The sequence below is a fragment of the Vicia villosa genome, linkage group LG1 (genome assembly GCF_029867415.1).
Source record: "Vicia villosa cultivar HV-30 ecotype Madison, WI linkage group LG1, Vvil1.0, whole genome shotgun sequence".
In the NCBI taxonomy this organism is placed as follows: Eukaryota; Viridiplantae; Streptophyta; class Magnoliopsida; order Fabales; family Fabaceae; genus Vicia; species Vicia villosa.
The window spans coordinates 252,159,328-252,176,307 of NC_081180.1; the positions used below are offsets into that span (position 1 = coordinate 252,159,328).

The following is a 16,980-nucleotide window of genomic DNA, read 5'->3' on the forward strand; positions in this document are numbered from 1 at the left end:
CATGTTAATCAGGAATGAATCAAGTAGCTTAGATTCTCAACATAAGCATCCAATTCTTGAACCCAATAATTGATAGTATGGAAGTCAACAATCTAATCTAATAATTTGTAAAATGTAAATTGTAAAACATTATTTACAATTACTGATTTACAAGAGCTCACCACACTTTGGTTCTAATGTACATATATATACTAAAGAATGAAAAAATGTAATTGAGAAAAGAGTGGGAGAGGAATGAAGTAATAGTCATTCACCTAAGTACGGTCTGGGACTCCTGGGGACTGATTGAACTCTTTCAACCACAACATGACCAACTGAATCATCATGGTATGGATAAGCTTTATGGGGTCTGTTTGCATTGGTGTAATAGTAATTCATACCCCTACTGCTACTACTGCTACTACTCATATTATCTGTCATCATATTCATACTCATCTGAGATGGAGATACTCTTCCCATCCCCATTCCCATCCCTACTTCTTGTATTGGTTTAAGTCCAACAAGAGGGTGGTGCTGGTGTTGATAATGACTACTCCTACTTCTACTAATACCATGATTATGCGGTTGCGGCGGCTGCTGTAACGGTTGCGTATTATTGTAGGTGCTTGTAAGGCTGGATAAACTCGGAGAGCTTCTCACTCTTTGCATCGAAACCATACCCTTCGGTAACTGCGGCATACCTTGATGATGGAAGGGCGATTCCCCGGGTGTACATCCTTCCGGGGAGGTTGATTTTGGTGAAGAACACGCAGAGAAAGCCGCATATTTGGAGCCGGGGCTTTGGCGTACGATTCCATTGATGGCATCAAGGTAACGCTGTTCTAAAAAATATGGTTCAACAGGAGGTGGATGCGAGACTACTTGTTGCATTTGCATTTGACTCTGGTTGTCAACTATCAACGGCTTCAATGGAAATAGAAACGCGCGAAGCAATGGCGATCCACCACTCTCGTGCCGATCAAGTTCCGTAATCATGTGCTTCAGATCATCTTCTGTTCTAACAGTCACCAATGTATCAAGTTCTTCAGGAATCACCTGGTACTTCAACACCACCTCGCCATCAACCACGCCACTCACCTTCTTCATCATATCTGATTACATACATTACTACATTATTACATTATCACATTATCATTATAATATCTCTAACTATAAAAAAAAACATTTTCTTTTGTCAGAATAGAATAATCATACCTGCGAAAGTTACATCGCGAGGAATACAAATGACGCGAGTCTCGCCGCCTACATACTTAAGGACTCCATCAGAGGGTCGGGGAAGAACCTTCCCGCCATAACTGCAGAGGAATTTGACTTTATTCCTGGGAGATTCATCCTCCATTTTCTCCATGTATTGTTGTTTGTTTTTGTTTGCGGTTAAAAAGTATAAAAATGGAGAGTGATTTTGGGGTGAAAGAAAAGGATACAGATTAGATATCTAAAGATCATAGGAATTGATTAAATTTAGTTATGCTATTTCTTTGCTTTCGCCTTTTCCTATTTATTATTATTAGTATATTTCTGTTATAACCTTCCTTCTATTTTCTTTGTTTTTTCTTCTCAATTCAATTTCTATTAACTTCTCTCCAAATTAAACGGACAGGTAATTTATTGTGGAAAATCATATTTCTTTTCATTTTAGTACTATTTTAAGCAACTTTTCATTTTGGTATAAACCCTGTATACTCTTCATGCAACAGTAGAGACTAATCCTTGATCCTTCCAGTTTTGTAGGACCATAATAAATAGCTCGTCATAAAATATACTATACCTAAGAGGGTGTATCATATGAGAATGACATATTTATATGAAAATGACATATTTATATGAGAATGAATCTGAATCATTTGGTTTTAAAATAAATGGTGGAAATTATGGATGAATTTTTTTTTCTCTCTCCTACATTTTGAAATAAATGATGTAGGAGAGAGAAAAAAAAGATTCACCCATAATCTCCACCATTTATTTTAAAATCCAATGGTTCAGATTAATTTTCACATTCTCAAGGTTCTCATATGATATGCCCTCCTATAACTAAAACAATTATAAGCAATGAAACAGTTAATTAATTAATTGACTTTCAAATCTCATTATGATTCAAGATTACAATAATAGTAATACAATTATTACACAACTATTAACTAGAATCCAAACAAACGCTTACAGACTTTAAGGATCTTGCCTCCTTTATGTTTTTTCTTCTTGTTCTTGATTGCATCATCTATGATGACTAACTCATCTGATGCTTCTGTTACCATGTTCTGATCATGGATTCTACAGTACCTCTCTGAAACTGATGAAGAAGATCTTTTTATTGAAAATGCTCTCTTCACTGTTGCCTGAAACCCAGATGCAGCAGAACAAGATGAAGAAGAAGAAACTGAACAGCTCCTACCTAATATCACTCCAAATCTCTCTCCTTCATCTACCACCTCCCTCTTCTTGATGACCTCGTTATCATTAGGTTCTTCAACATGTTTAATTGTTTCAAGAGTGTTGCTAATCCTGGTTGGTTTTGGTGTCTGAGAAAATGAGAAAAAATCTGAAAAATCTATAGATCTTGATTTGTGGCTAGTACTACCAATCTTTGAATAACCATTCATTTTTGTGATGTAAAGGGTAAGAGTGTGAACCTACATATGTGTATATAATGAGAACATTTGACTAAGTTGTTTGATTGAGCAAGGAAGTGAACATCTTTTTTGACATAAAGATGACTCACTATCTTGTCGTGTAGTGTCAACATGTCATGTCAAGAGGTAGATTAGAATTTGAGATTTTGGAGTTTCATTTTTCTAAGGTTTTTTAACTGATAAAACATAGTTTTACACGAAGTGACAAAAATTAAATAATTGAAGGGAAAGTTGTAACCATTATTGTCGGTTGATGTAAGAATGCTAGAATGGGCTGGTATATATTGGAACGTGTTGTCATGTGATGTTTTTTCACGAAATTTGCATCTAACTAAGCTCGGAATTTAAGATAGCACTAGCAGTAAATTGCTAGTAGTGGATCTTAACTTTATGCTGACATCATAAGCAAATCATTATTGTTTATTATCACACGACTGGTTAGGACTAGGAGTTGAATATGCTGCTTGATGCCAAAATATATTCTTTAAGTTTTGGTCATTGTTTTAAGAGTGAATAGGCTTGTTCATCTCCAAATTTGTTAATTTTTTTTATTATAAGTAGTTTTAGAAAAAAAATTGTATTTAAATATAAATCGCTTTACAATTTAAATGAATAATTAATGCTATTTTTTCTATTATATCCATAAATATTTATTATTCGCTCTCCTTTTAATTATATAAATTTATCTTCCACGTGTCATTAATGAAGAATAATTTTATAAAAATCTTCATAATTTCTCATTTTCATACAATAATTATTATTTTTCTTAGTCTGTGTGAAAAGTCTAAAACGACTTATAATAAAAAACGGAGGAAGTATATATTAATCTGATTTTTAAAAAATTTCAAAAATAGCAAAATACTCTTTCAATTTAACTAATATCAATTAAGTTAGTCTTTTATTTAAGTTTGGCCATTATAACAAATCCATTTGGGTTAGAGAAAATTCTCTTGCATTTGTTAGATAATATAATATTCTGTCCGTCCCAATAATAAGTGATCAAAATAATAATTTCACACATATTAAAAAAAAATATATAAAAATAAGAGAGATAATAAAGTTTTTACTATAATATCTTATTATGTATTAGAAATGATGAATTTTTATTATTAGAAAATAAAATTGGAAAAAATGTATTGAAAATTGAAATAGATTTTCTTTTTGGGACACCATTTTATTTCAAATAAATCACTTCTTGTGGAACGGAGAAATATGTCTTTTTGTTATTTGTTATAGCTAATTTTTTTTGTGTGTAAGTAAGATATTATATAATAGAGAACTAAAGGTTGTCAAAACCTGTTTACACAATGAACGGAGTAACTCCGTCAACACAAAACGGAAATTACACACCAATTAACATTACGAAATATATAACAAAGAAGCTTTGTTAAATTCGTAAAAGTTACGAATGGGATGCGTAATTTCGCCGTCTTTTTTTTATGAAGCTACTATTTATAACTTCTCTTTCACCATAGTTTGTTATTGTTTTTTCTCATTTTTCCAAACACACACTTAGATTATTTATATTTTTATATTTTCATTTGTAATTTTTATTTTTATAAGTTACTCTCTGGTCTTTATTATAAGAGAAAATTTATTTTTTAGATTCATAAAATGATTAATGTATTTGTTCTATTTAATTATTAAAGTCTTAATCTTTTTCTTCTTTTCTACTATATAATTTCTATTATTAATAGGATATTTAGAGTTTGTTATCTACTATCTACATATTACTACGAAATTGACCAAACTGACAAAATTACCCTTCTTACTAAAAAATATTACACTACAAATTGGACAAAATAGTAATTAACAAAATCACCCTGTCACTTTTCTATTGTCCAATGAAAATGAAGACTTTTGCCACATGTCAATTGCAATATTTAGCATTCAACTTTTTCCACCCAACACACATCTTCTCTCTCTTATTTCAAATTTCAAATTTCTTTCACATTTCATTTTCCCACACTTTCTTACTTTCATTTTAATTTTTCTCCATTTACTTATTATCACAAAAATTATAATCTATTTTTTAATTTTAATAAAATTAAATATTTATTTATCTTACGGGTCACTGTCAACACAATATTTAATTTATTTTAATTGATCATTACACACTTTCTCTATTTTAATTAAAATTTAAAATTTCTCTCACATTTTTTTCACACTTTCTTACTTTCTTTTTTATTTTTTTTCTCTATTTATTTATTACTCCAAAAAAAATCTATTTTTTAATTTAAATAAAATTAAAAAATTTGTTTTATCACGGGTCACTATCAACACAATATCTATTTTATTTTAATCAATCATTTTCTTTATTTGAGTGATAATATCCTTATTTGTTTTTAATTTTCTCCATCTCCAATTTTTTTATGATTATTTAATGCAATTAAATTTATATGATTATTGTTCATTTTATATTTGTATTTAAATATATTTTATATTGCATCAAAGTTTTTTTTTTATTTCACGGGTCATTATCAATACAATATCTATTTTATTTTAATCAACAACTACTATTAATTGAGAGATAATTTTTATTTTTAAATGTTAAAATTTCATTTTTTTTCTCCAACTTACAATTTTTTATATATAATTATTTAATATAATTGAATTTATATGATATTTTTCATTTATAATTAAACAATTCATTTTAAATTTATACGTATCTAATTAAATTTTATACAATATCAAATAAATTTACCCGTGCGGAAGCACGGGTATCTTACTATTGATTTTCATTGACAATGTGTTTGCTTTGAGTTTGATGATTGGTTCTCTTGAAGAAGAAAAATCATTTTGTTTAGTAGCTAAATTGTTATCAACACGTCGTCTCTCACTTTGTGTCTTTAAAAATTGAAATTAAATCATATATGACTTTGATTGTTCCTCTTAACATTGATTCTAGTATTGGTCATGTATATCATTCGTTTGCTTCTCTCTACTTTGTGATTTAGATTTTTAGTTGATTTGGTTTAGTTTCGCATGGTTTCTCTCAGTTGGTTTGGTTCGTGAGCTTCGCCATTGAAGAAAAGTTCTCTTTTGGGTTTGCGAAGATCGACCAATAAAAAATCTTCACAACAATACTTGAGCTCATCCCGGTCAAAAATTTTATTGGTCTGAGATCAACCTGGTGTAAAATCTCACTCGGTTTTTGAGATCAGTTCGGTAAAAATCTCAGTTTGATCCGTGGTCAGCCCGTATAAAACTATGATTCTGTTCGAAGGATAACCAACTCAAAACTTTGATTCATTTTGAGATCAACTCGTTCAAAATCTTTGTTTGATCTGAAGACTATCCGCTTAAAGTCTGTTCATGATTTATTTTGGAGACTAAGCCACAATTAGTTGTATTATTGGAAGTTAGCCTGAAACTTCATTTCCTTTTATAAAAGGATTTGTGGCTTAAACTTTTACAATCTCTCAAGCAATAGTAGATACTCTCAAAATCAGTTCTTGAGAAGAGGAGTGAATTACTTCATTAGACCGAACCTCTATAATTTTTTGATGTCATTTTCTCTTTCCTCATCTCCTTTATTTTTCATTTAATTTCTTTTCTTTTAATTTCAGTTGCATATTTATTCAAACGTTTTTGATAAAATGTTTTCAAACTCTAATTTCTAAAACAATTTTGTTTTAAACCTAAGATTTTCAAACCTCCATAATTTCACTCATTTCTTGTGTATGTAGCCACATGTTCAACATCAACCAATCTAATATTATAAGTTACTGTTGGACAAGACTATCATAATACAAACTTGTCGATTAAAATATTTGTTCATTTAAAAAAGATCAAGAGTTTAAAGATTGTTTGCACGATCTAAAACACATGTACAAAATATATGCTTTTGGATGGAATACACACAGCGCTCAATCAATGTACAAAATTGAAAATAAATGAAACGAGTAATCCAGTCTCCAATGGTTTCCATTGAAAATTTGTTATTCTTCCACTGTAATTTTGACAAATTTTACAGAGTTGTTTAATTCAGTTACAATTCGAATAATGCTGAAAATGAAAATTTTCAATTTGAATCCTCGTTGACTTGTAAATGGTATCTAACACTGAGGTCTTGCAAAATCTTTACTCTAATTTGACTTACAATCTCCCAGATCTAAAAATGTTGCTACGAGTATTCGTTCTGCACCGATACTTTACAACTCTCAAGATCGTGTCTTATCTTCTTATGTACAATGGTTTGCATATTCAACACCCTCTTTTTTCACTTTTTATTCTCCACATCATCTTCTCTTTCTTCCACATAATAATTCAACACTCATTTAATTTTTATTCACTACAATGGTTTTGTTTAATAAAATTCAACACCCAATCCCACCATTTTAAACAATCAACCAATAAAATTTTGCAAAGTATGTGGGCCCACACTTTCTCATTCAAAATGTTGAATGTTTCAACACATATTAATTCACATCACTTTCAACTATTTATTCAACACCTCATTGCACCTATTCAACTATTGAATAATTTTTTCAACACCCCATTGTAAATGGTCTTTACAAAGACAACACTAATAAAAAAGGAGTGAAATATGATATTTTTTACACAAATCTTGCTAGAAAATATCTTTTTGATAGTATCCCAAGCTTGTTTTGGAGTCTTCACATTGCATATTATTGTGATGATACTATGATCAAAAGATGTGATAAAAGCATGTATTATGAGTTGATCTTGCCTTGTCCAGTAAGGCACAATTTTGTATCATTGATGAAGCAAGTGAAGTTATATTGTATGAATAGTCATTCATTTGGATATGCCATGCTGGGTAGTTGTTGCTCTCTTGAGTTTGATTTAGTTTTAAGTGTTGAGAACGATGACATTGCCAATCTAAAATGTGTTGCCATTGTTGTAGGATGTTGTGGAAAGCATGATGAGGAATTGTTATTCTTGGATCATGAAGCTCTTAAGCTAGGGAGTGGTTGATACCATATAAAGGTTTATAATGTAAATGGTATTGGAATGATTTTCATTGGTGGTGGAGAATCGGTGCTACACCTTCTTGTGTCGTGTCCTTTTGCAAAAACCGTATGGCAGCATGTGTGCTCATGGGCTGATATTGTCCCCTTTCAAGCAGTTTCCCTTATTGATCATATGTTGCTTTTTTCTACATCTATCGAAAGGAGAGTCCCAGCGAAGAAGAGGCTGTTGTTGTGGTTGGCAGCTATTTGGGCAATTTGGGGTAGGCGCAATGCAACAATTTTCAAAAACGAGGATGCAGTTGCTGTAGAGGTGTTTGATCAGATTCGGCTATCTTCGTGGCATTGGCAGATTATAGGTGCGAAAATAAAGGGCCCAACTAACTTTTATTTCTGGTGTCAAAACCCTCTGTAAATCATTGTTAGGATAATACTGCTGTAATCGGGCGAGTACCCCTTATACTCTGTTAATGTTTAATAAAATTCCATTGCTTATATAAAAAAAAGTCACAAGGTTATATAAATAAGAGCTGTGATATATTGACACCACCAATTTGACACCGTATCTTTTACATCATATGAGTTACACTTCATTGCAAGTGGGGCCCAACTTAAAATACATACATATATTATAAAAAATTAAAAAAGTAGAAGAAATGGTATAAATGTAGGTGTAGATGTCATATTTGGGTGTAAATGTATCATTTCTCTATGAATAATACTATAATCTTAAAAATAAATTGAAACTACTCATAAAATATATTAAAAATAATTGCCTAAGTGATATGAACAAAATATTAAAATTGTAATAAATAATTAATTTGCTACACACCCCCTTATTATATAATAAAAAAATTATTCTACCCCAAAACAATGTTTCTAAATATCAACAAAGAACTATTATTATTTTTCTCTAACACTCTTTCTGCCTTACCTCATTAATTACACAACACCTTAATTTTTGGATAAAACCATGTACCATAAACAATGGGCTTGTCACATTCAAAATATACATGTACTTTTTTCTTTTTTTCTTTTTTCTTTATCTCTTTTTTCTTTTATTTCCTTTTTAAAGTTAATGGTAATAGTTCCTACATAATGCAATTCTCATTTTCTATTTTCTACTTCATCATTAAACTTTTATGTTTCTAAAAAAGCTTACCAATCTAAATATATATAATTATGTGAGTGCTTGGTAGTGCTCCTCATTATTACTCATCAATTTTGAAAAGTCAACTCAAGATTTCTCATCTTTATTTTATCATCACTACTTTATTTATTTCCAAACATATTAATTTCAATAAAAAATTTAAAAATAAAAATATATAAATAAAACATTTCCCAATTCATAAAAAAAAAAACTCAATTTTCTTTAATTTTTAAAATAAACTAAAAATAAATCTTCTGTTTACTTTTTTTTTTTTTGCAGTGTTATTTATTATTGTCTCTCTTCACAGACTTCAATTTTCTCTCTCCATCTAATTCAATTTTTTCCCCTTAAAAATCAAATTTTTCTATTAGGGTTTGGAAATTTCAGATAGAAACAAAGCACTTGATCCACAAACAGTGATTATCTCAGCTTCGCTCTCATGCACCGTGTATGTTTTTTTTTGCTTAAATCTGCAAATTTTACTTAATTAGAAGTTTTGACTAAAAGTGCTTTTTTTTGAAGTACATGTTTGTTTTTGCATGTGTTGTTACAGTGGGGTATGAAATTTCTATCTATAGTAACCAAGTTCTCTTTTTTTTCTAGGGTTATTATAAATCATTTTTAGGAAAATTTATCAGTGTTATTAAATTATTATTGTTATTATTCATTTTGATTTTACCTGTTATTAGTTCAAGTTTATGTGAATGATTGTGTTTTTTAGATAGTGAAATTGATGATTTTTTTATGAGTTTATGTGTTGGTTAAGTTTCAAATTGTTTGAATTGAGATGTGCTGAATTTTGGAATTTGTTTTTGATTTTAGTGAGAGTGTTATGCTGAGTTGTTATGGCACCTAGAGAAGATCAGGCTTGTACAGCGGCTGAGATTGCGATTGGATCGATTGGGCGTGGATATGATATATCTTCTGATATAAGGCTCAAGTTTTGTAAAGGGGATTCTGTTGATTCGCGTTTGATTGAGATTGATGAACTTGATGTAAGAGAGGTTGTTTTACCTGGTGGAGTTTCGTTACCGAATGTTTCAAAGTTAATAAAATGTGATAAAGGGGAACGCACTAGGTTCAGGTCTGATGTTCTGTCTTTTCAGCAGGTAAAGTTTCTGTTTTTAGATGGAGTGGTGAATTCTGTTGCGACCTGAATGAAATTTTTAGCCGTTGAGTAGAAATATTTCACGACTCATGAGTATTGTCATGCATCGTTATACTCGTTTATTTTCATCTCTTGGTGCGTTGCTTCTTTATAGATGACAGAGCAGTTCAATCAGGAGTTGTCTTTGACCGGCAAAATTCCCTCGGGGCTTTTCAATTCAATGTTTGAATTTTCTGGGAGTTGGCAGAAAGATGCGGCGCATACCAAGACCCTTGCTTTTGATGGGGTGTTAATTACACTTTACACTGTTGCGTTAGAGAAGTCTCAGATGGTACTTTGCGATCATGTTAGAAAAGCCGTACCATCAGCTTGGGATCCACCTGCATTAGCAAGGTGAGTTGAGCTTTGTTAATGTAATCTTGATAAATGTTACAGTTTCAAATCTTTGTATTGACTGAATGCATCAATTACATTGAGGCTAACTAAATGTTAGAATAGCAACTAGTAATAAAAGAGAAAAGGGATGAAAAATCACAAGCCAATAAGCACAATTTTTGTTTACGTAGTTCGGCCAAATGGGCCTACGTCTGCTACTAGAGAGCAGCTGTAATTTTTTATCATTACTTGAATGAATTAGGTTTAGAGTGTTGCTCCCTCGCCCCCTGCCTCTCTTGACATTGCCTATGAGTCTGTTAAGAATCCCACATCAGATAATATATGGCCTGAACATGTCCTTATAAGTGGGGGCAATCCTCACCCTACAAGTCGGTTTTGTAGGGATGAGTTAGGTCCAACCACATTCTTTACATGGTATCAAGAGCCTCGTTTAAGATCTGGTGGGCCACCTGCTATCAAGTTTCTGCTATTGGGCCACCCGCCATTTATTTCCACGCTCCAGTTGTCCAGTCCTGGGCGTGAGGGGTTGTGTTAAGAGTCCCACATCGGACAATATTATGGCCTGAACATGTCCTTATAAATGGGGACAATCCTCACCCTACAAGCCGGTTTTGTAGAGATGAGTTAGGTCCAACAACATTCTTTACAGAGTCATACTCAATACTAAAGAGTGCAACTTTAATTGATTGTGCTATAGGTTGTCTAATTCAATCAGGATTAAATCTACCCAGCTTCCATCTATTTTTTAATCCTATTTGGACTTGAGACTCTCGCCAACCATTACTTTTCACAATTAACTCAGGTTTATCGATACCTTTGGCACCCATATTATTGTTGGTATGAAGATGGGAGGAAAAGATGTAATATATTTGAAGCAGCAGCACTCATCAACTCTCCAACCTGCCGATGTTCAGAAAAAGTTGAAAGAAATGGCAGATAAAAGGTTTCTGGATACTAATGGCCAATATAAAGTAGCTTCCGATCAAGTTTTCCCAAATAACAAGGTTTGTGAAATTATGCTTTTCTTTTTCTCGATATGTTTAAAATCCCACTATTGAAGTTCATCGTTATTCTTCTTTCTTTCACCTTTCTGTATGTTATCCAATACCTTATTAATTTTTTTCTCCTTACAGTTTGGAACCAGGACGCAGAGGCTAACTTTTGCTAATATTAGTCCATCAAGTTCTTATTCACATAAGGAGGTGTGCTTACACCGTTTACGCTGGAATAAATTTTTAATATTTATCTTTACAATAGCGGTCACCCTTATATTATTTTTATTTTTTGCAGGATATTGTAAGCTTTTGCAAGAGAAGAGGTGGAAGCGATGACAAAACTCTATCGCATAATGAATGGTTACAGACCGTTCAGTTGGAGCCTGATGTGATCTCAATGTCCTTTATTCCAATAACCTCTCTATTAAACGGAGTTCCGGGGAGTGGATTCTTGAGCCATGCCATAAATCTTTATTTACGATGTGAGCAAAATTGCTACTTTTATTTGAGTGCATTCTATGTGAATAACCTGATTATGCTGATTGTATGCAAATTATATGAACCAGTTTGAAATGTTTCGTCATTCTGCATTGATACTTGCAGATAAGCCACCTATTGAAGAGCTCCACCAATTCTTGGAATTCCAGCTGCCAAGGCAGTGGGCACCTGTATTCAGTGAACTTCCTCTTGGTCCGCAATGGAAGCAACGGAACTCTGCATCTTTACAATTTAGCTTCATGGGGCCAAGGCTCTACGTGAACACCATACCGGTAAATGTTTATTCTTCTGTATTCTGCACATTTAGGTATTCAGTGGCAAACTGGCAGTGCCTTGTCTGATGACAAAAAATCATGCTCACGTCCTTCGGTTTGTGTCGGACGAAAATTACTAAATCTTGAACATTCTAATGTTTATAGTCATTGATTGATATGGTTCTCTATGTTTGCAACATTTGTTCTAAAGCCAGAAATACTTTTGATGTTATAACAGGTTGATGTAGGAAAGAGGCCAGTGACTGGTCTCCGTCTCTATCTTGAAGGTAAGAAAAGCAATCGGCTGGCCATCCATATGCAACACCTTTCATCTCTTCCAAAAATCTTCCAGCTTGAAGACGATTCAAATGAAAATCTTCAACGGAAGTCATACGATAAGAGATTCTACGAGAAGGTTCAATGGAAGAATTTCTCTCATGTATGCACTGCTCCTGTGGAATCCGAGGAGGACCTTTCAATAGTAACCGGAGCACAATTGCAAGTCGAGAATTACGGCTTTAAAAATATACTCTTCCTAAGACTTAAATTCTCAACCGTGTTGGGAGCTAGGGAGGTAAAACATCCCGAGTGGGATGGCTCGCCTGGGCTCGGAGCCAAGTCAGGACTCATATCGACTCTTATTAGCCAACATTTCACCGGGGCTTTTCAGAAGCCGCCTCCACGTCCTGCAGATGTTAATATAAATTCAGCTGTGTATCCAGGCGGCCCTCCTGTTCCCGTCCAAGCTCCCCGGCTTCTAAAATTTGTTGACACAACTGAGATGACCAGAGGACCGCAGGAGACTCCTGGCTATTGGGTTGTTACTGGAGCAAGACTTTTGGTTGAGAAGGGAAAAATCTCTTTACGGGTTAAGTATTCTTTGTTGACTATGATATTACCAGACGACGATGACGACGACATGTTGGATGATCAGTAGCCGACTTTGTTATTCATTCGGTCTTTCTCGTTTTCATCAGCAGAACTAAGTGTTCATTTTTCCGGAGGGTATTTGACATCAAGATAAATTGGATTTAGTTTTCCTAATCGGGTAGGTTGACAGCCATTATACGAAACGTGAATTTCACGAAAAGATTCATACAAAAAAGGGATTTGTTTGACGGAATTGATGCGATGGGATAAGCATAAGTGCAAGAGCTTTCCCCCTATTGGAATTCCACTTGAAATGTAGATTGTTACAGTGCAGAAAATTGACTAGCTGAATTAATTCCACTGGTCTCTGGTGAATCATCTTCCCATTGTTTTCATTTGATCACCTAGAGAAATTCTGTTGTAAACACTAATATATATCAATTTAATATGTTAAAAATTCATGTCATATCTTTTATTCGATTTACTGTTTCTGTTTTAGAAGCAACTTTAATGCTTAACTTGGTGCAATATTCTTACTTCTGGTTGAATTAAAGTGTCAAAACAAGCATCAACTCTCAGTGATTTCAATTTCGATTTCAAAGCCAGACTTCGACACTATTCTTACTCAAAACAAGACTTACAACTGAGATTAGGATATCAGTAAAAAGAAAACACAATCTGTTAAGTGAAGTCCAACAATAAACTGATGGATGCTTATTGAATTTGAAAAGAAAATTATGTTGAAGTTTCACAAATTTAAAGAGTATCCAACTTGAAAACAACAGACTTCAGATATATAATAATCTCTTAATGTCTGTAATGTTTACAGATAAATCCATCAATATTTATAGGTTAGAAAAATTAGTACTAATTATTAAATACAAAATGATGTTGATGAGAAGGCCAATAAGCTCCTTCCCTTGGACATGGCAGAGGAGCAGGTTGAGCAATGTAGGTAGGATATTGCTCCCCTGGCATCAACACTGATAAATCACAAGCATAAGAAGATGATGATGAAACCTGCACTAGGTAAGAAAAGCAGGTTGAGCAATGTAGGTAAGAAGATGATGGAACATGTGATAAAGAGACTTACCGATTGCGTGTTTCGTTGTTTTGTGGTTGGCAGCGAGTGCTGCTGTTCCTGATAAGTTGGCAACATAGATTCAGGTGTAGAAGAAAACTGTTGAGTTGGTTTAAACAAATGTTCAAATATAGCCATTATTAGAAACATCGAAATCAAAATCGCTGTTGCTACAAATCCGAAAGATATTGCACTCATAGATGTTCCAAAGCTTTTCCATGGACCTTCCTCATCAACTCCTCCTCCTCCTGTCTGTGAATGCGATGGACCTGGATTCGAAGCCGTGTATATGTTCCACGTCTTCGATCTTTCGCCGTTTAAATCACTCATACCTCTATGAAACCTGTTCTGTCTTTGTTAAGAGAAAAACAAAAGATAATTCAAAGGAAAGAAGAGATAATATGCTTCACAGAAACATGACGGTCACCACAGTTAGCTTTTATAACTAATAATGTAAAGACAAAGGTATATGTATATGTATGTATGTATGTATGATGATAATATTAAACCTATTAGTACACTTTTTTTTCTTTCTTTCTAGTTATGTTGTTGCTATGTCTATATGATCTTGATGCTTAACTTATTGAATACTATACATACCTTGTCAGAAGAAGCAAACTTAAAGAAATAAAAAAGAATAATGGGCCTTGCTGTCTGAATAAGCAGAACAAGAATGTTAAATAAGTGCTTTGCTTTTAAAACATAAAAAAGTGACATCAATGTTTAAGAATGGATTATATCTCATCTAGTCTAGGTTGTTTTGTTAATCCAAATCTTTAAGTCACATGAATAGTGCCTTGTGGGACAAGTGTGAGCAATTATTTCCAACCACTCCTATTCTTTTCACATTAGTTTTCACAACATTCCTTAACATGAATATCTATGTATCTCATCATCACATTAGTATTCATAGTAAGGATACACACGCGGTTTCGTAAGTACAACTCAGATGATAAGTAGCTAGCTGCAAGACAGACGCGCGAGTTTAAATCTACAATTTTTTACTAATAAATTCAACTCAAATAATAACTAGCTGCGAGACTGGGACGAGACTGAGGCGCGAGTTCAAATCTACACATTTTTAGAGAAAACAAGAATTGAAAAAGTTACACTAAAGGTAGAAACAAGAGAAATGAGTATATTGATGACATCTTTTGAGGATTAAAGCCTAAAGTTTCTCTTGATATTTTGATAGTAAAATTATTGTTAATTAGAAACCCTTCTTAGCATGCTACATAACCATTGAAAAGTAATCATGAGTAAGATTTTGGTATGAATCTTTGATAATCTCATAAAATCTTCACTAATAATAAGTAAAGATATTATTATAAAAAGAAGAGAAAAAGGCTGCTAAAATATCATGCTATACCAACTCATACTACATTACATAAAAATGGATACAACACAAGTAAAATAGTGGTGAGAGATGAGATGATTATTATTATTATGATATAATAAATAAATAATTAGAAGAAGGAAAGTTTCACATCTGACAGCTATGCAGTAACAGAAAAGCAATGATTTTAGTGAAGAAGTTAACAAATGTGTTTATACTTTATAGGGAAAAAGGTGCAAAGTCTTCATGTATTGTAGGCCACTTTTATTCCTCATGTTAACCACAAAATAATTAACATGGTTAGTTAATTATTTAAGGTAAACCATAGTTTTATCACAATTTCTAGAGACTAATAGTCAATATTCGAGGTTCACCGGTTGGTGAAGATTTATACTCAAGCGTATGTTCCTCTCAAAGTTTGAAATTTAAATTCTGTTAAGGTTAACTATTTTTGTGTTAGACTAATTTATACAAACCCTGTTTTATCTGGATTTGGGCCATCGCCGGTAGATAGTGAAATTGGTTTTTTAAATTAATCGTCTTAAAGTTAATTTTTGTGTTGAACTGATCCATGCAGAATCTTCAGCTAGAATTTGGGTCATCGCCGATAGACAATAAAATTGGTCTTCTAGATTAATCGGTCAATCTATTATACTATATGCAAAATTTCATGTTAAATAAAATACAATAGATTAGATTAGAACACATTTTTGATAATCATTATTTAAGCTGAAAATTCAAAGTAGTTAGTTAATGAACAGAAAATGATTATTACACATATGTATCAATTGTCAACGAGGTAATCACAGTGTCTAAGGAATAACAAAGGTTTAACAAAAACTATATACTATATGATGAATTTGAGGAGAAAGGGAGGGAAAAAAAAATTAGATGAAAACATCACTTTCACTCAACAGTGTAACAATCAATTGGTGTTAGACGACATTGTATGAAAATGAAATGAAAACCCACCAATAATAATAATTGCTTAGTTGAAAACCAGAAAAGAGTGCAAAAAATTTGAAGTTATATGAAAAAGAACAAAATTGCAATACACAAAAACACATGTAGTGTTTACAAGATGAAGAGTGTTGTGTTGTGTTGTGTTGGCCATTTACATGTAAGACATGTTTTTAAGAAAAAGAAAATGGTCCCATGAAAAAGAAAGAGCACTAAAGAAAATGTTAAGAAACATATTGTAGCATATATATGTCTCTATCTTAAGCAACCTTGACTTTTTAGTTACAACAAATTATGTATACAATAGATTTCTATGTGTGTAGACCAAACAAGATAAGATAGTATAAATGGTGAACATGGAGAGCAGGGTGTGGTATTGATGTGTAATCCACTATTAGTATTTTATTATAAAAATATGTTGTATTACATCTTTGTCATGTTCATGCTCTGAAATTTTCATCATCACACCTAATTTCATGCTCCCTATACATGCAAGTTTCACCTTTCACATTATTACCTTTTCATTTTTTTTATTGGTTCACTCTCTTAACAATAAAGAGATTCATAAATTTTTTTGGGTGTGGATATTGGACTAGTGACAAAGAGTACTAGAGTTTTGGAGAAGACTTAAAGAAGAGAGAAGTTAGGGTTCCCATAAAGAATTAATAACAAAAGTTGTGAATATAAGAGGTACAAAAAGAATATAAAATATAAAAGACTAGAATGCTCTTAACATAATTGTCTTGGTATGGGTTTAGGTTCAATTTC

The 16,980-nt window shown here is 32.4% G+C and overlaps 4 protein-coding genes across 4 annotated transcripts; 1 reads left to right on the forward strand and 3 right to left on the reverse strand.

The window, feature by feature from the left end:
- Nucleotides 1-115: 115 nt before the first annotated feature.
- On the reverse strand, nucleotides 116-1,861 carry LOC131645212 (uncharacterized). Its single transcript, XM_058915888.1, has 2 exons — nucleotides 1,195-1,861; nucleotides 116-1,091 (listed from the first exon to the last, which is right to left on the reverse strand). Exons 1-2 carry the CDS (start codon nucleotides 1,346-1,348, stop codon nucleotides 247-249), a joined length of 999 nt encoding a protein of 332 aa, XP_058771871.1. The 5' UTR covers nucleotides 1,349-1,861; the 3' UTR covers nucleotides 116-246.
- A 201-nt stretch (nucleotides 1,862-2,062) lies between these two features.
- Nucleotides 2,063-2,791, reverse strand: LOC131645214 (uncharacterized). Its single transcript, XM_058915889.1, has one exon. It carries the CDS (start codon nucleotides 2,598-2,600, stop codon nucleotides 2,139-2,141), a length of 462 nt encoding a protein of 153 aa, XP_058771872.1. The 5' UTR covers nucleotides 2,601-2,791; the 3' UTR covers nucleotides 2,063-2,138.
- Nucleotides 2,792-9,003: 6,212 nt separating this feature from the next.
- LOC131645215 (MACPF domain-containing protein At4g24290-like) lies at nucleotides 9,004-13,303 on the forward strand. The gene is made up of 8 exons (XM_058915890.1): nucleotides 9,004-9,162; nucleotides 9,537-9,823; nucleotides 9,977-10,215; nucleotides 11,021-11,222; nucleotides 11,352-11,420; nucleotides 11,509-11,695; nucleotides 11,817-11,983; nucleotides 12,204-13,303. The coding sequence occupies exons 2-8, from the start codon at nucleotides 9,560-9,562 to the stop codon at nucleotides 12,900-12,902; spliced, it is 1,827 nt and encodes a 608-aa protein (XP_058771873.1). The 5' UTR covers nucleotides 9,004-9,162; nucleotides 9,537-9,559; the 3' UTR covers nucleotides 12,903-13,303.
- A 139-nt stretch (nucleotides 13,304-13,442) lies between these two features.
- On the reverse strand, nucleotides 13,443-14,726 carry LOC131645216 (uncharacterized). Its single transcript, XM_058915891.1, has 3 exons — nucleotides 14,517-14,726; nucleotides 13,929-14,268; nucleotides 13,443-13,855 (listed from the first exon to the last, which is right to left on the reverse strand). Exons 2-3 carry the CDS (start codon nucleotides 14,244-14,246, stop codon nucleotides 13,703-13,705), a joined length of 471 nt encoding a protein of 156 aa, XP_058771874.1. The 5' UTR covers nucleotides 14,247-14,268; nucleotides 14,517-14,726; the 3' UTR covers nucleotides 13,443-13,702.
- Between the last annotated feature and the right edge of the window lie 2,254 nt (nucleotides 14,727-16,980).